At 57.9% G+C, this 25,088-nt stretch overlaps 1 protein-coding gene across 3 annotated transcripts in view; it reads left to right on the forward strand.

Annotated features, from left to right (window-relative positions):
• slc39a14 (solute carrier family 39 member 14) overlaps positions 1-25,088 on the forward strand; it is a 56,322-nt gene that overhangs the window by 22,789 nt on the left and 8,445 nt on the right. For 2 of the 3 annotated variants that reach the window (XM_085970877.1, XM_085970878.1), the window contains exons 4-8: positions 1,307-1,493; positions 10,334-10,503; positions 17,446-17,568; positions 19,632-19,832; positions 20,134-20,344. In XM_085970877.1, the coding sequence (XP_085827003.1) occupies positions 1,307-1,493; positions 10,334-10,503; positions 17,446-17,568; positions 19,632-19,832; positions 20,134-20,344 (892 nt within the window). The remainder of the gene's footprint in view (positions 1-1,306; positions 1,494-10,333; positions 10,504-17,445; positions 17,569-19,631; positions 19,833-20,133; positions 20,345-25,088) is intronic. The other variant, XM_085970879.1, reaches the window with a different exon arrangement.

Here is a 25,088-nt window from a genome sequence, read left to right on the forward strand (position 1 = left end):
CCCCCCCGTGTCCTAACTCACACCCAGTCCCGTTCACCCATCACCCCCTGTGCTCACTGCCCCGTGTCCTAACTCGCACCCAGTCCCGTTCACCCATCACCCCTGCGCTCACTGCCCCGTGTCCTAACTCTCACCCAGTCCCGTTCACCCATCACCCCTGTGCTCGCTGCTCCCCGTGTCCTAACTCACACCCAGTCCCGTTCACCCATCACCCCTGTGCTCGCTGATCCCCGTGTCCTAACTTGCACCAAGTCCCGTTCACCCATCACTCCTGTGCTCGCTGACCTACATTGGCTCCCAGTTAAGCAACGCCTCGATTTTAAAATTCTTGTCCTAGTGTTCAAATCCCTCCATGGCCTCGCCCCCCCCCATCTCTCTAACTTCCTCCAGCCCTTCGCGATCTCTGCACTCCTCTAATTCTGGCCTCTTGCGCCTCCTCGATTTTAATCGCTCCACCATTGGCGGTCGTGCCTTCAACTGCCTGGGCCCTAAGCTCTGGAATTCTCTCCCTAAATCTCTGACCCTCTCTCCTTTATGATGCTCCTTTGACCAAGCTTTTATTCATCTCCCTTAATATCTCCTTATGTGGCTCGGTGTCAAACTTTGTCTGATAATTGCTCCTGTGAAGCGCCACTCCCCGCCCTGGCCTACACCCTACTGATCTTCACCTCCACACCCAGTTCCCTGTGTTGAGTCTCTCCGAGCTCCAATGGCTCCTCGAGATTCTGTGAATCTTCATAATTCTCGGCCTCATCTTTGAACCATTCCCCGGCCTCACTCTGACCTATCATATGATCTCAGCCACACCTCTCCTTCCCGCAGCCTCTCTCTGGATTGTTGCTTCATTCCACCAGCGGAGGCTGATCTTCCGTCTCCGTGCTCCTGCCCTCCGGAATTCTTTCCTAGAACCATCTGCCTTCAAAAGCCTCCCAAAAACCTTGGTATCTTCTGCCCTGCCCTAAATAACAAGACCGCCTCCTCCAGCTATTCTTCATCCTCTTCCACATCGTCGTCCTCTTCCTCCTCTGGGAATGGCGAGGGAGGGGGGTGGGTGGTGGGAGGGCCATGGGTGAGGGAAGGGGGGTTGGGAATTGTGAGGGAGGGGGCAGGGTGGTGGGATTGGCGAGGGAGGGGGGGAGGTTGGGGAGGAGGTGAGGGAGTGGAAGAGGGGGAAGGAGCGGGGTGGTGGAGAGGAGGGGGATGAGGGCGAGGGGAGCCAGGATCTGGTCTCTGGCCTGAGGAACGCTGCCGAGGGACCAGGAGAAAATCAGGAGTGACTCGGGCGATACTTTCTCTCCCCTTTCAGTGCTTCTCCTCTTCTGAGCTCTTTGCTGTCCACAATCTGAACAACAGCAGCAGGATTGACGATGCCGCCTTCAGACACATCTGTCCCACCATCCTTCAGCAGCTGGAGAGCGGGGCTTGTGCAGCGGAAAACCTGGAGAATGAAGAGGATGAGGAGACCCTGGTCGTGAAGCCCACCCTCTCTGAAGGTATGTCACCACCACTCGTCTGAGCGCACTCGCCCAGGCTGGGGTCCACCCTGACCAGCAAACAATACGGTGCCCTAGAATAAGGGAACTTCCTCCCCCTCTCGCTCCGCCTCACTTTCCCACTTTCCCCCCCCCCCCACCCCGGCTCGGCTCATTCGCCAAGGACCTACATTTGAGAAGGAAAAAATGTTGCAAGGCTGTGGGGAAAGAGCGAGGGGAGCGGGACCGTGTGGAGAGCGAGGGGAGCGGGACTGTGGGGGGAGAGCCAGGGGAGCGGGACCGTGGGGAGAGCCAGGGGAGCGGGACCGTGTGGAGAGCGAGGGGAGCGGGACTGTGGGGGGAGAGCCAGGGGAGCGGGACCGTGGGGGGAGAGCCAGGGGAGCGGGACCGTGGGGAAAGAGCGAGGGGAGCGGGACCGTGGGGAGAGAGCCAGGGGAGCGGGACCGTGGGGAGAGAGCCAGGGGAGCGGGACCGTGGGGAGAGCCAGGGGAGCGGGACCGTGGGGAGAGAGCGAGGGGAGCGGGACCGTGGGGGGAGAGCCAGGGGAGCGGGACCGTGGGGGGAGAGCCAGGGGAGCGGGACCGTGGGGAGAGCCAGGGGAGCGGGACCGTGGGGGGAGAGCCAGGGGAGCGGGACCGTGGGGAGAGAGCGAGGGGAGCGGGACCGTGGGGGGAGAGCCAGGGGAGCGGGACCGTGGGGAGAGCCAGGGGAGCGGGACCGTGGGGAGAGCCAGGGGAGCGGGACCGTGGGGGGAGAGCCAGGGGAGCGGGATCGTGGGGAGAGAGCCAGGGGAGCGGGACCGTGGTGAAAGAGCGAGGGGAGCGGGACCGTGGGGAGAGAGCCAGGGGAGCGGGACCGTGGGGGGAGAGCCAGGGGAGCGGGACCGTGGGGAGAGAGCGAGGGGAGCGGGACCGTGGGGAGAGAGCCAGGGGAGCGGGACCGTGGGGGGAGAGCCAGGGGAGCGGGACCGTGGGGAGAGAGCGAGGGGAGCGGGACCGTGGGGGGAGAGCCAGGGGAGCGGGACCGTGGGGAGAGAGCCAGGGGAGCGGGACCGTGGGGAGAGAGCCAGGGGAGCGGGACCGTGGGGGGAGAGCGAGGGGAGCGGGACCGTGGGGGGAGAGCCAGGGGAGCGGGACCGTGGGGAGAGAGCGAGGGGAGCGGGACCGTGGGGGGAGAGCCAGGGGAGCGGGACCGTGGGGGGAGAGCCAGGGGAGCGGGACCGTGGGGGGAGAGCCAGGGGAGCGGGACCGTGGGGGGAGAGCGAGGGGAGCGGGACCGTGGGGGGAGAGCCAGGGGAGCGGGACCGTGGGGGGAGAGCCAGGGGAGCGGGACCGTGGGGAGAGAGCGAGGGGAGCGGGACCGTGGGGGGGGAGCCAGGGGAGCGGGACCGTGGGGAGAGCCAGGGGAGCGGGACCGTGGGGAGAGAGCGAGGGGAGCGGGACCGTGGGGGGGGAGCCAGGGGAGCGGGACCGTGGGGGGAGAGCCAGGGGAGCGGGACCGTGGGGGGAGAGCCAGGGGAGCGGGACCGTGGGGAGAGAGCCAGGGGAGCGGGACCGTGGGGAGAGAGCCAGGGGAGCGGGACCGTGGGGAGAGAGCCAGGGGAGCGGGACCGTGGGGAGAGCCAGGGGAGCGGGACCGTGGGGGGGAGAGCCAGGGGAGCGGGACCTGGGGGAGAGCCAGGGGAGCGGGACCGTGGGGAGAGCCAGGGGAGCGGGACCGTGGGGAGAGAGCCAGGGGAGCGGGACCGTGGGGGGAGAGCCAGGGGAGCGGGACCGTGGGGAGAGCCAGGGGAGCGGGACCGTGGGGGGAGAGCCAGGGGAGCGGGACCGTGGGGGGAGAGCCAGGGGAGCGGGACCGTGGGGGGAGAGCCAGGGGAGCGGGACCGTGGGGAGAGCCAGGGGAGCGGGACCGTGGGGAGAGAGCCAGGGGAGCGGGACCGTGGGGAGAGCCAGGGGAGCGGGACCGTGGGGAGAGAGCGAGGGGAGCGGGACCGTGGGGAGAGAGCCAGGGGAGCGGGACCGTGGGGGGAGAGCCAGGGGAGCGGGACCGTGGGGGGAGAGCCAGGGGAGCGGAACCGTGGGGAGAGAGCCAGGGGAGCGGGACCGTGGGGAGAGCCAGGGGAGCGGGACCGTGGGGAGAGCCAGGGGAGCGGGACCGTGGGGAGAGCCAGGGGAGCGGGACCGTGGGGAGAGAGCCAGGGGAGCGGGACCGTGGGGAGAGAGCCAGGGGAGCGGGACCGTGGGGGGAGAGCCAGGGGAGCGGGACCGTGGGGAGAGAGCCAGGGGAGCGGGACCGTGGGGGGAGAGCCAGGGGAGCGGGATCGTGGGGAGAGCCAGGGGAGCGGGACCGTGGGGAGAGAGCCAGGGGAGCGGGACCGTGGGGGGAGAGCCAGGGGAGCGGGACCGTGGGGGGAGAGCCAGGGGAGCGGGACCGTGGGGAGAGCCAGGGGAGCGGGACCGTGGGGGGAGAGCCAGGGGAGCGGGACCGTGGGGGGAGAGCCAGGGGAGCGGGACCGTGGGGAGAGAGCCAGGGGAGCGGGACCGTGGGGAGAGAGCCAGGGGAGCGGGACCGTGGGGAGAGAGCCAGGGGAGCGGGACCGTGGGGAGAGAGCCAGGGGAGCGGGACCGTGGGGAGAGAGCCAGGGGAGCGGGACCGTGGGGAGAGCCAGGGGAGCGGGACCGTGGGGGGGAGAGCCAGGGGAGCGGGACCGTGGGGGGAGAGCCAGGGGAGCGGGACCGTGGGGAGAGAGCCAGGGGAGCGGGACCGTGGGGGGAGAGCCAGGGGAGCGGGACCGTGGGGAGAGCCAGGGGAGCGGGACCGTGGGGAGAGAGCCAGGGGAGCGGGACCGTGGGGAGAGAGCCAGGGGAGCGGGACCGTGGGGAGAGAGCCAGGGGAGCGGGACCGTGGGGGGAGAGCCAGGGGAGCGGGACCGTGGGGGGGAGCCAGGGGAGCGGGACCGTGGGGAGAGCCAGGGGAGCGGGACCGTGGGGGGAGAGCCAGGGGAGCGGGACCATGGGGGGAGAGCCAGGGGAGCGGGACCGTGGGGAGAGAGCCAGGGGACCGGGACCGTGGGGAGAGCCAGGGGAGCGGGACCGTGGGGGGAGAGCCAGGGGAGCGGGACCGTGGGGAGAGCCAGGGGAGCGGGACCGTGGGGGGAGAGCCAGGGGAGCGGGATCGTGGGGAGAGCCAGGGGAGCGGGACCGTGGGGGGAGAGCCAGGGGAGCGGGACCGTGGGGGGAGAGCCAGGGGAGCGGGACCGTGGGGAGAGAGCCAGGGGAGCGGGACCGTGGGGAGAGCCAGGGGAGCGGGATCGTGGGGAGAGCCAGGGGAGCGGGACCGTGGGGGGGAGAGCCAGGGGAGCGGGACCGTGGGGGGGGAGCCAGGGGAGCGGGACCGTGGGGAGAGAGCCAGGGGAGCGGGACCGTGGGGAGAGCCAGGGGAGCGGGACCGTGGGGGGAGAGCCAGGGGAGCGGGACCGTGGGGGGAGAGCCAGGGGAGCGGGACCGTGGGGGGAGAGCCAGGGGAGCGGGACCGTGGGGGGAGAGCCAGGGGAGCGGGACCGTGGGGGGAGAGCCAGGGGAGCGGGACCGTGGGGGGAGAGCCAGGGGAGCGGGACCGTGGGGGGAGAGCCAGGGGAGCGGGACCGTGGGGAGAGAGCCAGGGGAGCGGGACCGTGGGGAGAGCCAGGGGAGCGGGACCGTGGGGGGAGAGCCAGGGGAGCGGGACCGTGGGGGGAGAGCCAGGGGAGCGGGACCGTGGGGGGAGAGCCAGGGGAGCGGGACCGTGGGGGGAGCCAGGGGAGCGGGACCGTGGGGGGAGAGCCAGGGGAGCGGGACCGTGGGGGGGGAGCCAGGGGAGCGGGACCGTGGGGAGAGAGCCAGGGGAGCAGGACCGTGTGGATCACTCTTTCAAAGAGAAGATAGAGATGCGATGGGCCGAATGGCCTCCTTCTGTGCTTTAAGATTCTACGATCACACACATGATCTACAGGAGGCCGCAGGAAGTTGAAGGGTTAACGAAATTGAAAATGTCAGCCGTGGCTCAGTGGGCAGCACTCTCGCCTCTGTCAGAAGGTTCTGGGTTGAAGTCCCACTCCAGAGACTTGAGCACAAAATCCAGGCTGAGACTCCCAGTGCAGTATTGAGGGAACGCCGAACTGTTGGAGGTACCGTCTTTCGGATGAGACATTAAACCGAAGCCCCGTCTGCCCTCTCTGGTGGATATTAAAGATCCCACGGCACTATTGGGAGAAGAGCAGGGGGGAGTTCTCCCCGGTGTCCTGGGGCCAATATTTATCCCTCAACCAACATCACTAAAACAGATTATATGATCATTTATCACATTGCTGTTTGAGGGATCTTGCTGTGCACAAATTGGCTGCCGCGTTTCCTACCTTACAACAGTGACTACACTTCAAAAGTACGTCATTGGTCGTGAAGCACTTTGGGACGTCCTGAGGTGGTGAAAGGCGCTATAGAAATGCAAGTCTATCTTTTTGAAATGGTAGCCAGGTTGGATTTTAAATGTCTTTGAAATAATCGGTCCCCTGACTGCTTTCTCTGCACAGTGTGGGGGTTTGGGTTTGTCTGTGTGTCCGTGATAAATCTCAGCTCGCTGCTTGGAGTCTCCTTCATGCTGTGCCAGGGAAAGCACTATTTCTGCAGGATCCTGACCTTCTTTGTCGCACTGGCGATCGGGACGTTGCTCTCCACAGCCATTCTCCAGCTCATTCCAGAGGTGCAGTACAACATAAACAAAATCCCTTCTCCTTGCTGGGCACCCACTGGATTTTATCGGGAGAAAATAATCGGGCCACTGTTGGACTTTGTCTTGATGTAACTGTTTGCTTCAACACTCTGAGTGCCGGCGGGGTAACTCCCCATTAACTGAGTGCGTGTGTTCAGTATGGCGGCTCACCATAGGGTATCCATAGCAACGGCCGACTCCATAACATCCTGTCACACCTTCTATCAAAGAAAATTCTTCCTGTATTCTAATCGGGCTCTTTGACCTGGGTGAGTGGGTTGGGGTTATGCCCTTTGACCTGGGTGAGTGGGTTGGGGTTATGCCCTTTGACCTGGGTGAGTGGGTTGGGGTTATGCCCTTTGACCTGGGTGAGTGGGTTGGGGTTATGCCCTTTGACCTGGGTGAGTGGGTTGGGGTTATGCCCTTTGACCTGGGTGAGTGGGTTGGGAGTTGGGCGAGGCTGCTGCATTACTCGGAAACCAAGACTTAACCCGTGCCCCTTCCTTGCTCCTTGAGGTCAAATGCGGCCCACGATTGCTCAGTCTGTATCTGGCAGAGTTGACTATCAGCATGACTGTGTGGCCAGGTTAGCGCTGGTCCATTTGCTGAATCTTGATCTGGGCGGGCGAATGATGTTCCGCTTCAGTTACACGCGGTGCATCTCATTATACAATTGGATTTAATTGGTCCCCTAAAGGAAGAGCCGAGCGTTCAAGCCCTTGGTGAGGTGTTTGTGTTTAACATGGGGCCACGCTATGGGTTACTGATTGCCGCATGCAGTGTGTTGAAGCCCCTTGCAACCGTATCTACAACAGCTGTTTCAGTGGGTTTCAGGCTGCCCAGAGTATCTGTCCCACTCCGTATCGGGGAACCACTGGACCCCAAGAATCACGGGAATCGCTCCAGAGCGGGGCAAACCTTTGGAAAGGTGTGTGGCTCTGTCGGATCTCAGCCAGCGATTGGCCAAGCTAGGCTAGAGAAGGTCCCCAGCCGGGGCCAACCTAACCCTAACCCTACAGCCCTGCTGCTGCTCCCCTCCTTTAGGAAATGCCCAGTTAGGGACCCCTTTGCATTCACTTTTATCCTCCGGAGATTGGAGACGATCTCACACGGATTGCCCCTGTCATGGAGAGCAGCCTCCTTCACCTCTCACTGGTTGCCCCTTGCAGTCTGCGTCGAGTTGAGATCAAAATTGACATTTTCAACCCATTTGAAGCCACTTTCCTTTGATTAAAATTGTTCCCACTATCCACTCCAAACTGTCCTGTCCCAACACCTTGGCCAATATTGGCACCAGACTCCACTGCCTGAAACCCAGTGATTTTCACTCTGTGCTGTGATTGGACCGGTGTGATTTCTTGAATAACAGATCCCTCCTCCCGAATCAAGTCGGTAAATTGTAAATATGACGTTTCTCCAATTGGGTTCAGAATGAAGCCGGGGCTGAAAGGGTTAAATTGAGGACAGGTTGCACAGACTGGGCCTGTGTTCCCGCGAGTTTAGAACATTAAGGGGTGATCTAATCGAGGTGTTTAAGATGATTAAAGGATTCGAGAGAGAGAGAAACTATTTCCTCTGGTGGGGGGAGTCCAGAACAAGGGGACAGAACCTTAAAATTAGAGCCAGGCCGTTCAGGGGTGATGTCAGGAAGCACTTCCTCACACAAAGGGGAGTGGAAATCTGGAACTCTCCCCCCCAAAAATCTGTGGATACTGGGGGTCAATTAACAATTTTAAAACTGAGATTGGTAGATTTTTGTTAGGTAACGGTATTGAGGGTTACGGAACCAAGGCGGGGAGATGGAGGCAAGATACGGATCAGCCGTGATCTCATTGAATGGCGGGACAGGCTCGAGGGGCTGAATGACCTCCTTCTGTTCCTGTGTAACAGGCTCGAGGGGCTGAATGGCCTCCTCCTGTTCCTGTGTAACAGGCTCAAGGGGCTGAATGGCCTCCTCCTGTTCCAGTGTAACAGGCTCGAGGGGCTGAATGGCCTCCTCTTGTTCCTGTGTAACAGGCTCGAGGGGCTGAATGGCCTCCTCCTGTTCCTGTGTAACAGGCTCGAGGGGCTGAATGGCCTCCTCCTGTTCCTGTGATTGGTTCTTCAAAAGGTCAAGGCAGCAACGCTACATGAGCACCAATCAAAACTCCGCTCCGGGGAGAGTCTTTGAGTGTTGGGACCGCGGGTCAGAGGTTTGTGGTCGTCTGACACGTTCCGTTGCTGATCCTAAACAGACCAGGAAGGTTCAGTCATTGGTCTGGTTTAGCCAATCACAGCCGAGGCAGCAGCAGGGCGGCTGCAACTGGCCTCAGTGTCCTGGGATAGAAAGAGTCAAAATTGGCTCTTCCTGCTCACCGCCCATTGGCCAGCTTTCCCCCTCCTGCTCACCGCCCATTGGCCAGCTTTCCCCCTCCTGCTCACCGCCCATTGGCCAGCTTTCCCCCTCCTGCTCACCGCCCATTGGCCAGCTTTCCCCCTCCTGCTCACCGCCCATTGGCCAGCTTTCCCCCTCCTGCTCACCGCCCATTGGCCAGCTTTCCCCCTCCTGCTCACCGCCCATTGGCCAGCTTTCCCCCTCCTGCTCACCGCCCATTGGCCAGCTTTCCCCCTCCTGCTCACCGCCCATTGGCCAGCTTTCCCCCTCCTGCTCACCGCCCATTGGCCAGCTTTCCCCCTCCTGCTCACCGCCCATTGGCCAGCTTTCCCCCTCCTGCTCACCGCCCATTGGCCAGCTTTCCCCCTCCTGCTCACCGCCCATTGGCCAGCTTTCCTCCTCCTGCTCACCGCCCATTGGCCAGCTTTCCCCCTCCTGCTCACCGCCCATTGGCCAGCTTTCCTCCTCCTGCTCACCGCCCATTGGCCAGCTTTCCTCCTCCTGCTCACCGCCCATTGGCCAGCTTTCCCCCTCCTGCTCACCGCCCATTGGCCAGCTTTCCCACTCCTGCTCACCGCCCATTGGCCAGCTTTCCCCCTCCTGCTCACCGCCCATTGGCCAGCTTTCCCCCTCCTGCTCACCGCCCATTGGCCAGCTTTCCTCCTCCTGCTCACCGCCCATTGGCCAGCTTTCCTCCTCCTGCTCACCGCCCATTGGCCAGCTTTCCTCCTCCTGCTCACCGCCCATTGGCCAGCTTTCCTCCTCCTGCTCACCGCCCATTGGCCAGCTTTCCTCCTCCTGCTCACCGCCCATTGGCCAGCTTTCCTCCTCCTGCTCACCGCCCATTGGCCAGCTTTCCTCCTCCTGCTCACCGCCCATTGGCCAGCTTTCCTCCTCCTGCTCACCGCCCATTGGCCAGCTTTCCTCCTCCTGCTCACCGCCCATTGGCCAGCTTGCCTCCTCCTGCTCACCGCCCATTGGCCAGCTTTCCTCCTCCTGCTCACCGCCCATTGGCCAGCTTTCCTCCTCCTGCTCACCGCCCATTGGCCAGCTTTCCTCCTCCTGCTCACCGCCCATTGGCCAGCTTTCCTCCTCCTGCTCACCGCCCATTGGCCAGCTTTCCTCCTCCTGCTCACCGCCCATTGGCCAGCTTTCCTCCTCCTGCTCACCGCCCATTGGCCAGCTTTCCTCCTCCTGCTCACCGCCCATTGGCCAGCTTTCCTCCTCCTGCTCGGGTCGGCGAGGCCACTCGCCTGGGCGAGGGCCGGTGTCTGGACTCCCGCTTTAAGCCCCAGATATTTTCCTGTCGGTGTAGAGGACCGATCTGTGGGCGAGGGTCGGGGGCACGAGGGAAAATGAGGCAGGAACCCGATGAATGGATATGGACGAGGCTCCACGATTGGTGCAAGGGGTCTCCTGTAATGGCCGCTGGGAACTGAGCGATGAATGTTATTCTAGAAATCAACCGAGACACTAAAATAGTTCCTTGTCCTTCAGAAAGATCAAACTGGTTGCTGACAATCTCCAGTTGTGAACCTGACCTGAAGACGAGACCATCTTGATTGAATTGATTAATTTAATGGTTTCTCTCTTTCTTCCTTCTCCTCTCTTCCCTTGTTCTGTCTCTGCCCTCCTGTGTAATATTTTCCCCTCCTCCCCTGGTGTGGAACTCTCGACTGGTCCGCGAACTCGCCTGGGCCGGTGACTATCGCTCGGCCAGTCTGGGGCTATGGTTTTCTCTGTGTGACGGTCATCTCGCTCTGCTCCCTGGTCGGGGCCAGTGTGGTGCCATTCATGAGGAAAACCTTTTACAAGCGACTGCTGCTGTACTTCATCGCCCTGGCCATCGGCACCCTCTACTCTAACGCCCTGTTTCAGCTCATCCCGGAGGTACTGTAATTCACCTTGATTCACTAACCGTCAGCGGTGCATGGAGAGTGCACTCGGCTTAATATTCTGTCCACCCTCAAACTCGATGCCCAAAAGGCAAGACTTCTCCTCTTTCCAGAATGGTCCATCCCCATATTGGCGCCTCACTAGGGTTCTTCGCTCTTCCCTAATCCAAAGAGGGGAAAAGATAAAGGTGCCCATCAAAGTCTGCTTGATCGGCACCCCATCCACCAACTTAAACATCCGCCACCGGCGCACCCTGGCTGCAGTGTGTACCATCTACAAGATGCACTGCAGCAACTCGCCAAGGCTTCTTCGACAGCACCTCCCAAACCCGCAACCTCTTCCACCTAGAAGGACAAGGGCAGCAGGCGCAGGAGAACACCACCACCTCCAAGTTCCCCTCCAAGTCACACACCATCCTGACTTGGAAATATATCGGCCGTTCCTTCATCGTCGCTGGGTCAAAATCCTGGAACTCCCTCCCTAACAGCACTGTGGGAGTACCTTCACCACACGGACTGCAGCGGTTCAAGAAGGCGGCTCACCACAACCTTCTCAGGGGCAACTAGGGATGGGCAATAAATGCTGGCCTTGCCAGCGACATAAGGGATGGGCACAAACCTAGGGTCTGCTGCTGGTGGGAACCTCATTAATAGCTTGAGATCATAAGCGCCAGGGCAAGAGGGCACAGTGTCGGGGGATGCAAAGGGCAGGTTTAGGACACATCAGGGAGACGTTCTTTACAGAGAGGGGATCGGCAGGTTGCCAGGGAGAGTGAGGAAGGACTGGGAGCCAGCTGTCAGCAACAGCTGGAGGATAGTAGGGTTGGTATTCGTGGGGTGGGGTGGGGCGCGGGTGGAGGATCAAATAGGCTGGAGAACTGTCTTCATTTCAACCGATCTTATGAGAAGCAAAATGGGTGGAGGGGAAATGACCGCAGCCGTACCCAAGCAGAGCCGCTGCTGATTCATGTTCAGCATTTATAGAATATTCACATCCAGGACAGACAGACAGACTGGTGGAATAGGCAGACACATGGCAGACAGACTGGTGAAATGGGCAGACGCATGGCAGACAGACAGACTGGTGAAATGGGCAGACACATGGCAGATCCAGTTTAACGCAGAAAAGTGATGCATTTTGGTGGGAAGAATGAGGAGAGGCAATATAAACTAAATGGTCCAAAGTTAAAGGGTGTGCAGGAACAGAGAGACCTGGGGGTGTCTGTACACCAATCTCTGAAGGTGGCAGGACAGGTTGAGAAGGCTGTTAAAAAGCACACAGGATCCTTGGCTTTATTAATAGAGGCAGAGAGTACAAAAGCAAGGAAGTTATTACTAAACCCTTTATAAAACACTGGTTCGGCCCCAGCTGGAGTATTGTGTCCAATCTTGGGCACCGCACTTTAGGAAGGATGTCAAGGCCTTGGAGAGGGTGCAGAGGAGATTGACTAGAATGGTACCAGGGATTTTCTTTTTATTCGTTTATGGGATGCGGGCATCACTGGCAAGGCCGGCATTTATTGCCCATCCCTCGTTGCCCTTGAGAAGGTGGTGGTGAGCCGCCGCCTTGAACCGCTGCAGTCCGTGTGGTGAAGGTGCTCCCACAGTGCTGTTGGGAGGGAGTTCTAGGATTTTGACCCAGCGACGATGAAGGAACGGCCGATATATTTCCAAGTCAGGGTGGTGTGTGACTTGGAGGTGGTGGTGTTCCCATGCGCCTGCTGCCCTCGTCCTTCTAGGTGATAGAGGTCATGTTTGGGAGGTGCTGCCGGCATCTTGTAGATGGGACACACTGCAGCCACGGTGCGCCGGTGGTGGAGGGAGTGAATGTTTAAGGTGGTGGATGGGGTGCCAATCAAATGGGCTGCTTTGTCCTGGATGGTGCCGAGCTGCTTAAGCGTTGTTGGAGCTGCACTCATCCAGGCAAGTGGAGAGTATTCCATCACACTCCTGACTTGTGCCTTGTAGACAGTGGAAAAGATTTGGGGAGTCAGGAGATGAGACACTCACCACAGAATATCCAGCCTCTGACCTGCTCTCGTAGCCACAGTATTTATGTGGCTGGTCCAGTAATCACAGAATCACAGAAACCCCACAGTGCAGATAGAGGCCATTTCGGCCCATCGAGCCTGCACCGACACATATCCCACCCGATCCCCGTAACCCCTACACCGACACATATCCCACCCGATCCCCGTAACCCCTACACCGACACATATCCCACCCGATCCCCGTAACCCCTACACCAACACATATCCCACCCGATCCCCGTAACCCCTACACCGACACATATCCCACCCGATCCCCGTAACCCCTACACCAACACATATCCCACCCGATCCCCGTAACCCCTACACCGACACATATCCCACCCGATCCCCGTAACCCCTACACCAACACATATCCCACCCGATCCCCGTAACCCCTACACCAACACATATCCCACCCGATCCCCGTAACCCCTACACCGACACATATCCCACCCGATCCCCGTAACCCCTGCACCAACACATATCCCACCCGATCCCCGTAACCCCTGCACCAACACATATCCCACCCGATCCCCGTAACCCCACGTATTTAATCCCCCTAACACTAAAGGACTTCAGTTACGTGGAGAGACTGGAGAAGCTGGGATTGTTCTCCTTTGTGCAGAGAAGGTTAAGGAGAGATTTCTGATTCTATGGTATCCCAATCAAACCTCTGCTATTTGGCCTTTGAGAGACAAGAGCCCAAAGCACTCTCTCCAAGCACACTGAACGAGGGAGCTGTTTCCCATTGTTAACATCCGTTGTTCCTGACTGTGCTTGTTTGAGTTCCTTGACTCGGAGTTTGCCGTGAAGCATTCCGACTGTAGTTTTCTGTTCCCATGAGCGGCTTTGGTTCCCAGGTGTGGTTGGATGATCCCAGGTGGCCAGATGATCACAGGTGACCGGATGATCCCAGGTGGCCGGCCCTGATCAGGTCGTATTCCTTCTGTATGTATTTTGTTAAAATTCTCAGTCTAAGGCAGGTAGAGAATCCTCGCTCCTCATTCTCTGTCTGAGCTGCATTTTCCACAGCACTTGCACAAGGCTGGGGGGAGGGGGGCAAGGGGAGCCGGGGAGGGGGGGCGGGGGTAGCCGGGGTGGGGGGGGCGAGGGGAGCTGGGGGGGTGGCCTCGCTCGTCCCATTTCGTTTCCCCCACCCCCTCACCATTTCGGGGAGCACCTGATTTGTGCATGGCCCCTCCCCCGATGAGTCAGTCGAAACGAGGGGCTTGAAGGAAGTGACACTGGTGGGACGGGGGTATCCACCATTCACATTCTGGATTGGTGGCGTTTTCCTGTTAAGATACAGGCCCTCTGCTGGGTACTACAAGCCTGCCCATACCCCCCTCCCTTCCCCGAGCCTGCCCATACCCCCCTCCCTTCCCCGAGCCTGCCCATACCCCCCTCCCTTCCCCGAGCCTGCCCATACCCCCCTCCCTTCCCCACCCCAAGCCTGCGTACAGGGAACAGAATCACCAAGGTCCAAGGCATCGGTGGCTTTGCACCTTTGCTGATCTCGGTGAAGAGTCATGGCCCAGGGTGCAGAGTTGGTGGGAGGATGAGCTGAACGAAGCTGCAGAGATTTGGGCACCTGGAGAACTTGAGGTTCTGATCAGAAGGTTTTAAAGGCCGGCAGACTTCAACAGAAACCTGTTGTGCTCTGCCGGATTTCCCACTTCAGTCAAAGAGGAAGTGGTTTTGAGATTAAGGTGGTCCTGTTTCAAGTCTGTGGGTGGGTTCACACCATCTCCCACTGACCGCGTCTCCTGGGAGATACAAGGACCATCTCCCCTCCCACTGACCGCATCTCCTGGGAGATACAAGGACCATCTTCCCCTCCCACTGACCGCATCTCCTGGGAGATACAAGGACCATCTCCCACTGACCGCATCTCCTGGGAGATACAAGGACCATCTTCCCCTCCCACTGACCGTGTCTCCTGGGAGATATATTGACCATCTCCCACTGACCGCGTCTCCTGGGAGATATAAGGACCATCTCCCCTCCCACTGACCGCGTCTCCTGGGAGATACAAGGACCATCTCCCCTCCCACTGACCGCGTCTCCTGGGAGATACAAGGACCATCTCCCCTCCCACTGATCGCATCTCCTGGGAGATATATTGACCATCTCCCCTCCCACTGACCGCGTCTCCTGGGAGATACAAGGACCATCTCCCCTCCCACTGACCGCATCTCCTGGGAGATACAAGGACCATCTCCCCTCCCACTGACCGCATCTCCTGGGAGATACAAGGACCATCTCCCCTCCCACTGACCGCGTCTCCTGGGAGATATATTGACCATCTCCCACTGACCGCGTCTCCTGGGAGATACAAGGACCATCTCCCCTCCCACTGACCGCGTCTCCTGGGAGATATATTGACCATCTCCCACTGACCGCGTCTCCTGGGAGATACAAGGACCATCTCCCCTCCCACTGACCGCATCTCCTGGGAGATACAAGGACCATCTCCCCTCCCACTGACCGCGTCTCCTGGGAGATACAAGGACCATCTTCCCCTCCCACTGACCGCGTCTCCTGGGAGATACAAGGACCATCTCCCCTCCCACTGACCGCGTCTCCTGGGAGATACAAGGACCATCTTCCCCTCCCACTGACCGCGTCTCCTGGGAGATACAAGGACCATCTCCCCTCCCACTGACCGCGTCTCCTGGGAGATACAAGGACCATCTTCCCCTCCCACTGACCGCGTCTCCTGGGAGATACAAGGACCATCTCCCACTGACCGCGTCTCCTGGGAGATACAAGGACCATCTTCCCCTCCCACTGACCGCGTCTCCTGGGAGATACAAGGACCATCTTCCCCTCCCACTGACCGCGTCTCCTGGGAGATACAAGGACCATCTTCCCCTCCCACTGATCGCGTCTCCTGGGAGATACAAGGACCATCTTCCCCTCCCACTGACCGCGTCTCCTGGGAGATACAAGGACCATCTCCCCTCCCACTGACCGCGTCTCCTGGGAGATACAAGGACCATCTCCCCTCCCACTGACCGCGTCTCCTGGGAGATACAAGGACCATCTTCCCCTCCCACTGACCGCATCTCCTGGGAGATACAAGGACCATCTCCCCTCCCACTGACCGCGTCTCCTGGGAGATACAAGGACCATCTTCCCCTCCCACTGATCGCGTCTCCTGGGAGATACAAGGACCATCTTCCCCTCCCACTGACCGCATCTCCTGGGAGATACAAGGACCATCTCCCCTCCCACTGACCGCGTCTCCTGGGAGATACAAGGACCATCTCCCCTCCCACTGACCGCGTCTCCTGGGAGATACAAGGACCATCTTCCCCTCCCACTGACCGCGTCTCCTGGGAGATACAAGGACCATCTTCCCCTCCCACTGACCGCGTCTCCTGGGAGATATAAGGACCATCTCCCCTCCCACTGACCGCGTCTCCTGGGAGATACAAGGACCATCTCCCACTGACCGCGTCTCCTGGGAGATACAAGGACCATCTCCCCTCCCACTGACCGCGTCTCCTGGGAGATACAAGGACCATCTCCCCTCCCACTGACCGCGTCTCCTGGGAGATACAAGGACCATCTTCCCCTCCCACTGACCGCATCTCCTGGGAGATACAAGGACCATCTTCCCCTCCCACTGACCGCGTCTCCTGGGAGATACAAGGACCATCTTCCCCTCCCACTGACCGCGTCTCCTGGGAGATACAAGGACCATCTCCCCTCCCACTGACCGCGTCTCCTGGGAGATACAAGGACCATCTCCCCTCCCACTGACCGCGTCTCCTGGGAGATACAAGGACCATCTCCCCTCCCACTGACCGCGTCTCCTGGGAGATACAAGGACCATCTCCCCTCCCACTGACCGCGTCTCCTGGGAGATACAAGGACCATCTCCCCTCCCACTGACCGCGTCTCCTGGGAGATACAAGGACCATCTCCCCTCCCACTGACCGCGTCTCCTGGGAGATACAAGGACCATCTTCCCCTCCCACTGACCGCATCTCCTGGGAGATACAAGGACCATCTTCCCCTCCCACTGACCGCGTCTCCTGGGAGATACAAGGACCATCTTCCCCTCCCACTGACCGCGTCTCCTGGGAGATACAAGGACCATCTCCCCTCCCACTGACCGCGTCTCCTGGGAGATACAAGGACCATCTCCCCTCCCACTGACCGCGTCTCCTGGGAGATACAAGGACCATCTCCCCTCCCACTGACCGCGTCTCCTGGGAGATATAAGGACCATCTCCCCTCCCACTGACCGCGTCTCCTGGGAGATACAAGGACCATCTCCCCTCCCACTGACCGCGTCTCCTGGGAGATACAAGGACCATCTCCCCTCCCACTGACCGCGTCTCCTGGGAGATACAAGGACCATCTCCCCTCCCACTGACCGCGTCTCCTGGGAGATACAAGGACCATCTCCCCTCCCACTGACCGCGTCTCCTGGGAGATACAAGGACCATCTCCCCTCCCACTGACCGCGTCTCCTGGGAGATACAAGGACCATCTCCCACTGACCGCGTCTCCTGGGAGATACAAGGACCATCTCCCCTCCCAGTGACCGCGTCTCCTGGGAGATACAAGGACCATCTCCCCTCCCACTGATCGCATCTCCTGGGAGATATCTCCTGCTCTGCCAGTATCAGCATATCCTGGGAGAGCCAATGGCCCCTACACCGCTAAGCACATTCCCTGTCGGTTCCCTCATGGTGCTGTATACCTGCCTGATGCTGAGGCCTGTGCTCAGTTGGTTTTGCTGTGACTGTGTTTCAGTTGCTCTGGCTGTGGGTTGACTGTTTCTGTTTCCGGGCGTGTGTTTGGTGAATGCTGTGTGTTTTGAATTGACCGAGTCCAGTGATGCTGGTCCGGGGACTGTCCCTTTAACGTCGTGGTGTGTTACCTTCTCTCAGGCCTTTGGATTCGACCCAAAGGAAGCCGACTACGTCTCTAAGTCGGTGGTGGTGTTCGCGGGATTTTACCTCTTCTTCTTCACAGAGAAGATCCTGAAGATGGTGCTGAAACCCAAAGATAGGGTAAGGCCTGTCGGAGTGGCAGTGGAGTCGCCCCAGCCCTGCAGGATTGGCCTGGAGTCTCTGGGAATTGAAGATTAATCTCCTGGACACTGACTGCGAGAGAAATCATCAGAGCGTTAAATAGAAATTTTTATTTTCTTTGAACACTTTCGTTTATTAGTTATATAAATATTGGCAGTGTGGAAAACAGGCCGGGCTTGGCCGTAGAAAGCGGGAGGCCGCTGATCTGGGTGCACGGAGCAGGAAAGGCCCAGGTCCGATCCTGGGCCTGTGCTGCGCTCGCTGCCCTCGGGCGGGCCTGTGCTGCGCTCGCTGCCCTCGGGCGGGCCTGTGCTGCGCTCGCTGCCCTCGGGCGGGCCTGTGCTGCGCTCGCTGCCCTCGGGCGGGCCTGTGCTGCGCTCGCTGCCCTCGGGCGGGCCTGTGCTGCGCTCGCTGCCCTCGGGCGGGCCTGTGCTGCGTTCGCTGCCCTCGGGCGGGCCTGTGCTGCGCTCGCTGCCCTCGGGCGGGCCTGTGCTGCGCTCGCTGCCCTCGGGCGGGCCTGTGCTGAGCGCGCTGCCCTCGGGCGGGCCTGTGCTGAGCTCGCTGCCCTCGGGCGGGCCTGTGCTGAGCTCGCTCGCCCTCGGGCGGGCCTGTGCTGAGCTCGCTCGCCCTCGGGCGGGCCTGTGCTGAGCGCGCTGCCCTCGGGCGGGCCTGTGCTGAGCTCGCTGCCCTCGGGCGGGCCTGTGCTGCGCTCGCTGCCCTCGGGCGGGCCTGTGCTGCGCTCGCTGCCCTCGGGCGGGCCTGTGCTGAGCGCGCTGCCCTCGGGCGGGCCTGTGCTGAGCTCGCTGCCCTCGGGCGGGCCTGTGCTGAGCTCGCTCGCCCTCGGGCGGGCCTGTGCTGAGCTCGCTCGCCCTCGGGCGGGCCTGTGCTGAGCGCGCTGCCCTCGGGCGGGCCTGTGCTGCGCTCGCTGCCCTCGGGCGGGCCTGTGCTGCGCTCGCTGCCCTCGGGCGGGCCTGTGCTGCGCTCGCTGCCCTCGGGCGGGCCTGTGCTGCGTTCGCTGCCCTCGGGCGGGCCTGTGCTGCGCTCGCTGCCCTCGGGCGGGCCTGTGCTGAGCGCGCTGCCCTCGGGCGGGCCTGTGCTGAGCTCGCTGCCCTCGGGCGGGCCTGTGCTGAGCTCGCTCGCCCTCGGGCGGGCCTGTGCTGAGCTCGCTCGCCCTCGGGCGGGCCTGTGCTGAGCTCGCTCGCCCTCGGGCGGGCCTGTGCTGAGCTCGCTCGCCCTCGGGCGGGCCTGTGCTGAGCGCGCTGCCTTCGGGCGGGCCTGTGCTGAGCTCGCTGCCCTCGGGCGGGCCTGTGCTGAGCTCGCTGCCCTCGGGCGGGCCTGTGCTGAGCGCGCTGCCTTCGGGCGGGCCTGTGCTGAGCGCGCTGCCCTCGGGCGGGCCTGTGCTGAGCTCGCTGCCCTCGGGCGGGCCTGTGCTGAGCTCGCTGCCCTCGGGCGGGCCTGTGCTGAGCGCGCTGCCTTCGGGCGGGCCTGTGCTGAGCTCGCTGCCCTCGGGCGGGCCTGTGCTGAGCTCGCTGCCCTCGGGCGGTCCAGTGCTTGATGTGCCTCAGCTCCCCTTAGGCTGGGATTATGGTCTGGTCTGCTCAGCTCCCCCTGGTGATGGTGCCTTGTTGCTGTGGTTCCCGTTCTCGTGTGGACCAGTTTGGGCCGAGCGGTCGGTGTCTCTACATGCTGTGTAAAACTCTTATGGTTTAAACTGGTGTCCCCCGGTCCTCCCCGATCTGTTAAACTGGAATAATCTATTAATAGGGACACCATCCAGCACTTCAATTATTTTATAGATCTCTAGCAGGTCACCTCTAAGTCTACGCTGCTCTATAAATAGACTGTGATCCTGGAGCCTCGAGTAGCTGAGGATCTTTAAGCTGGGAATTGTTCTCCTAGCTCTCCTCCAGTCCTTACCAAGGTCACTATCTCCCCCTCCAGTATCAGGGTTCACGCGGGTAGCCCGTACCCCCAGCTCGGAGACACAATGGGGAAGAGGGATAGAGAAACCACCGAGGTGAATCATTTATCTTTAATTTAAGCAGGGGCCGGGTCCGAACCACAGTCACTACCGGCCGGAACAATACGCCAGCAAAGGCGATCGGGAGGACGGAGTGATGGAGAAACTGCAGAATGGGGATCTGAGTCACACACCGTCCAGCCGCAGCGAGGACAGTGAGCGCAGGAGCCTTGCCGAGGATCCCACAGGAGACCCAGCAATCACCGGGGCCTTGTCGGTTCAGGTAAGTGCGGAGAGTGAGGGAGCCCGCCCGTACCCTGGGGAGCCCGCTTGTACCCTGGGGACCCCTCACCCACTCTGGGGGTGGGCCCTGGGGTGGGGAGGGCCCAGAGTTCCTGCAGTTGGAACGGCACACCACGGCTGAACAATGCCAAACCTGTGCTCGGCCTGGGTGAAGCTTTCCTGGGCTTGTCGTGGTATTTGATCCGTAACCGTTTGGGTGGGGGGGGGGGGGTTTGATCGGAGGAGGTTTGTATAAATAATTCTCCCGTTTCTCTCTCTTTTTCCCCCCGCCCCCCAACCAGGACCTGCAGCAGGCTCGGAGAGGGGCTTGTTACTGGCTGAAGGGGAGCCATTACTCGGACATTGGCACTCTGGCCTGGATGATCACGCTCAGTGACGGGCTGCACAACTTCATCGACGGCCTGGCGATCGGAGCGTCCTTCACCGTCTCCGTATTCCAGGGGATCAGCACCTCCGTGGCAATCCTGTGCGAGGAGTTCCCCCACGAGCTCGGTGCGTGTACCCCCCTCTTGTCATTGGGGAGGTGGGCGGGGGGTGCTGGCCATCTCTGGCCCACACTCGGTTCCCGAACCTACGCGGGAAGGGGGTGGGGGGGAGGGGCACAATGACGGGCTTTTCTACCACAGGGGCATCATTGCCGAGGCCTATACTGTCCGCACAGACACTCGTGCACACGGCGTGAGATATGGGAAGACCGTGTATCTCATCCCTTCCAGCGACCCTTCACTGCATCCAACCGCCGCTTGAACAACTAATGTTCCTAAAATTGGCTTAAAACAACAACTTGCATTTATATAGTGCCTTTAGCGTAGTAAATAGTCCCAAGGTGCTTCACAGGAGTGTAACCAGACACTGAGCCACAGAAGGAGATATTCGGAGAGGTGACCAAAAGCTTGGTCAAAGAGGTTGATTTTAAGGAGTGTCTTAAAGGAGGAGCGAGAGGCGGAGAGGTTTAGGGAGGGAATTCCAGAGCTTAGAGCCCAGGCAGCTGAAGGCACGGCCGCCAATGGTGGAGCGATGGAAATCGGGGGATGCTCACGAGGTCAGAATTGGAGGAGCGCAGAGATCTCGGAGGGTTGTGGGGCTGGAGGAGGTTACAGAGATGGGGAGGGAGCGAGGGCCATGGAGGGATTTGAAAACAAGGATGAGAATTTTTTAATCAAGGCGTTGCTGGACCCGGAGCCACTGTAGGTCAGCGACTTCCTCTCCCCCCCCCCCCCCCCCCCCCCATCCCAGCTTCACCCTCTCCCACCTCCTCCCCCCTTCCTTTACACTGCGGGAAGAGTGGATAATGCAAGATGTCGTCTCTCACTCATTCACTCACACTCTCTCTCTCTCTCTCTCTCTCCTCACACTCAATTCAAATGCTTTATTGGCATGAAAGTTTACAGGGAACCATGTTGCCAAAGCTTACATAACAAAAAGTACAGGTTTCCAACATTCTGTAGGTGTCAAACGTTTTTGACCCTCGTTGGATACAGACAGTATTAATTTAAACAGTCGTTGACCCTTGTTTGGTGCATTCAGTATTAATTTAAAACAGTCGTTGGGTACATTTGGTATTGATTTAAACATTTTTAGCGTATATATGCTATGGGTGTGCTCGTTAGTCACTCAATGTTCCTCAGGTTGTGACATGTTGTTACATATTGGGCACCAAGATATGGTCGGTCTGTCTCCCTCCCCCAGGACTATTCTTAATTTTGACAGGTCATCCAATTCTTTGAAATCTGGGGTTGTAAGGCTGAGCTTGTCAAAATATATGTTTCTTGTCTCGTTGAATTTTTCGCATTTTAGGAGGAAGTGCACCTCTGTCTCAACCTCGCCGGCCAGACAGTGATCACATATTCTATTTTCTTTAGGTTGCCAGGATTTCTTGTATCTTCCTTTTTCAATTGCCAGTTGGTGGTCGCTTAGTCTGTATCTGGTGAGGGTCTGTCTCTGTTTTGTGTCTCATGGTCGAGAGATAGTCTGCCAGTTTATATTCTCTTTTTAGGGCCCGGTAGCATTCTAATCTGCTTTGGCTTTTGGTTATTATGTTCCAGGTAGATTTCTTTGCATTGTTTAATGATTTGGTTCACTCGGATTGGTGTTTGGGGAGCAGTGTTGGTCTGGGACTGGTCAGGGTCCGGCTGGGTAGGAGAACTTAGTTTCAGTAACAACTGACTCGGGACTCGTTTCTGGGTTCAGCTCTTGGGTCTGGAGGGCTTTGAAATGAAGGGTTTCTGGGGAACTAGATTTGAGGTGATTTAGAAAGTTTAGTGCTCGTTTTTGGATGTTTATTATCAGTGGGTATCTGCCTAGTTCGGCTCTACATGCATTTGTTGGTGTTTTCCTTTGGGTGCGAAGAATGCTTTGGCAAAATTCTGCATGTAGGGCTTCTATTGTGTGTTTTTCCCATTTAGTGTAGCTATGGCGATTGAGCGGGCCCCATACTTCACTACCATACAGCGCAATGGGCAGGATTATACTATCAAATATTTTGAGCCAGATTTTGATTGGAATTTGGATGTTGTAGAATTTTCTTTTTATTGCATATAGGGCTCTTCGGGCTTTTTCTTTTAGTGCATTCACTGCTATGTTGAAGTTCCCTGATGCTGTAATGGTTAGACCAAGGTAAGTGTAGCTCATAGTGTGTCCTATGATGGTATCACTGAGAGTAAACTGGTATTTGTTTTCCTGACATCTGGGCCTTTTTTGAAAAATCATGATGTTGGTTTTCTTTAGATTTACTGTCAGGGTCCAATTTTGGCAGTATTTGTCGAGTAGGCCTAAATGTTGCTGTAATCCCTGTTCTGTGGGAGACAGCAGAACCAGGTCGTCCGCATAGAACAGGGACCTCACTTCCCCATCCAGGAGACAGAGACCCGGTGACTCGCTTTGCTCCAGCATGTCTGCTAACTCATTTATGTATATGTTGAACAGGGTCGGACTCAAATTGCAACCCTGCCGGACGCCTCTTCTCTGGGTGAAGAAACCGGTGCGTTTGTCTCCAATTTCGACACCGCATTTATTTTTCAGATACATCGATTTAATAAGGTCATAGACTTTGCCCCCTATTCCACACTGAAGAAGTTTGTAATAGAGCCCTTCGTGCCAAATAGAGTCAAAGGCTTTCTTGAAGTCAATGAAACAAGCGAATATTTTCCCATTTTTTGTTTGGTGTATATGTTTTTCAATGAGAGTGTGAAGGGTATAGATATGGTCGGTGGTGCGGTGTTTTGGAAGAAAGCCTATTTGATTTTTTCTAAGGATATTATGTTTGTTAAGAAAATCCAGTAATCTGCTATTTAGAATACTGCAGAATAACTTCCCTAGACAGCTGTTGACACAGATGCCACGGTAGTTATTTGGGTCTGATTTGTTTCCACTTTTATATATGGGAGAGATGAGTCCTTGGCACCAGATATCTGGAAAACAGCCTGAACGTAATATGATGTTGAATAACTTGAGTACCGCACCCTGCATCTCCATAGTGCTGAACTTGAGCATTTCATTTTTGATGTTGTCTGGACCACAGGCTTTCTTTAGGTGGAGAGATTTTGTTTTTGTGGCCAGGAGTCCAGAGGGTTTTGGTTGTCTTTAATTGTTGCTTCTAATGTGTGGAGTTTTTCTGTGACATGATGTTGACTTGAGTTTGATTTGTTTACTGGGATGTCTTTGTAGAGGTTTTCAAAATGTGTTCTCCAGATGTCACCATCTTGGATTGGTAATGCTTGTAATTGAGTTGTACTCAGGTTATTCCACATATCCCAGAATTGATTTTGATTAATGGAGTTTTCAATTTCTTCAAGTCTTTTGTGGGTATAGTTTTGTGTTTTGTTCCTAATGGTGTGTTTATATCTTTTGAGGGTCTCATTGTATCTAGTACGCAGGTCTGGGTTGTTTGGTTGGCGATGCTTTTGGTTTGATATTTTTCTCAGGTCTTTTCTGGCATTTTTGCATTCGCGATCAAACCATTTCTCATTTTTTTGTCTTTTGTAACGTTTCCTCTTCTGTTTCACAAGGTCGGCTTTTACAGCTGCCTCATGGAAGATCCTATTTATATCGTCTATGGCCATGTTTACACCATCTCTGGTGATCTCATATAGATTTTCTTTAAATTTTGATATTTTACTTGTGAGATCAGGTGAATTTAGTGCTGTGATGAATTTATCTCCACTGTCTGGGGCCCATCTGTATGTCTGGTTTAGTTTATGGAGCTTACTGGGTTCCTTTTTTGTGTCTGTAGTTTGGGCAGAAAGTTTAAGGTACACATCAATTTGGTTATGGTCTGAGAGGGGGGATCTCTCTGTCTCTCTGTCTCTCTGTGTGTGTCTCTCTCTCTCTCTGTCTCTCTCTCTCTCTGTCTCTCTCTCTGTCTCTCTCTCTCTCTCTGTCTCTCTCTCTCTCTGTCTCTCTCTCTGTCTCTCTCTCTCTCTGTCTCTCTCTCTCTGTCTCTCTCTCTCTCTGTCTCTCTCTCTCTCTGTCTCTCTCTCTCTCTGTCTCTCTCTCTCTCTGTCTCTCTGTCTCTCTGTCTCTGTCTCTCTCTCTGTCTCTCTCTCTGTCTCTCTCTCTGTCTCTCTCTCTGTCTCTCTCTCTGTCTCTCTCTCTCTGTCTCTCTCTCTCTGTCTCTCTCTCTCTGTCTCTCTCTCTGTCTCTCTCTCTGTCTCTCTCTCTGTCTCTCTCTCTGTCTCTCTCTCTGTCTCTGTCTCTGTCTCTCTGTCTCTCTGTCTCTCTGTCTCTGTCTCTGTCTCTCTCTCTGTCTCTGTCTCTGTCTCTCTCTCTGTCTCTGTCTCTCTCTGTCTCTCTCTCTGTCTCTCTGTCTCTGTCTCTGTCTCTCTCTGTCAATTCAATTCAAATGCTTTATTGGCATGAAAGTTTACAGGGAACCATATTGCCAAAGCTTACATAACAAAAAGTACAGTTTTCCAACATTCTGTAGGTGTCAAACAATTTTGACCTTCGTTGGGTACATACAATATTAGTTTAAACAATATTAATTTAAAGTCGTTGAACATCGTTGGGTACATTCAGTATTAATTTTAAACAGTCCTCAGGTTGTGACATGTTGTTACATATTTGGCACCAAGGTATGGTCTGTCTCCTTCTCCCAGGACTAATCTTAATTTTGACAGGTCATCCAATTCTTTGAAACCTGGGGTTGTTTGGCTGAGCTTGTCAAATAGTATGTTTCTTGTTGTGTTGAATTTTTCGCATTTTAGGAGGAAATGCATCTCTGTCTCAACCTCGCCGG

This window comes from Somniosus microcephalus, chromosome 30 (assembly GCF_052327205.1).
Source record: "Somniosus microcephalus isolate GS21.2 chromosome 30, FLI_Smic_1.0, whole genome shotgun sequence".
NCBI classification, from domain to species: Eukaryota; Metazoa; Chordata; class Chondrichthyes; order Squaliformes; family Somniosidae; genus Somniosus; species Somniosus microcephalus.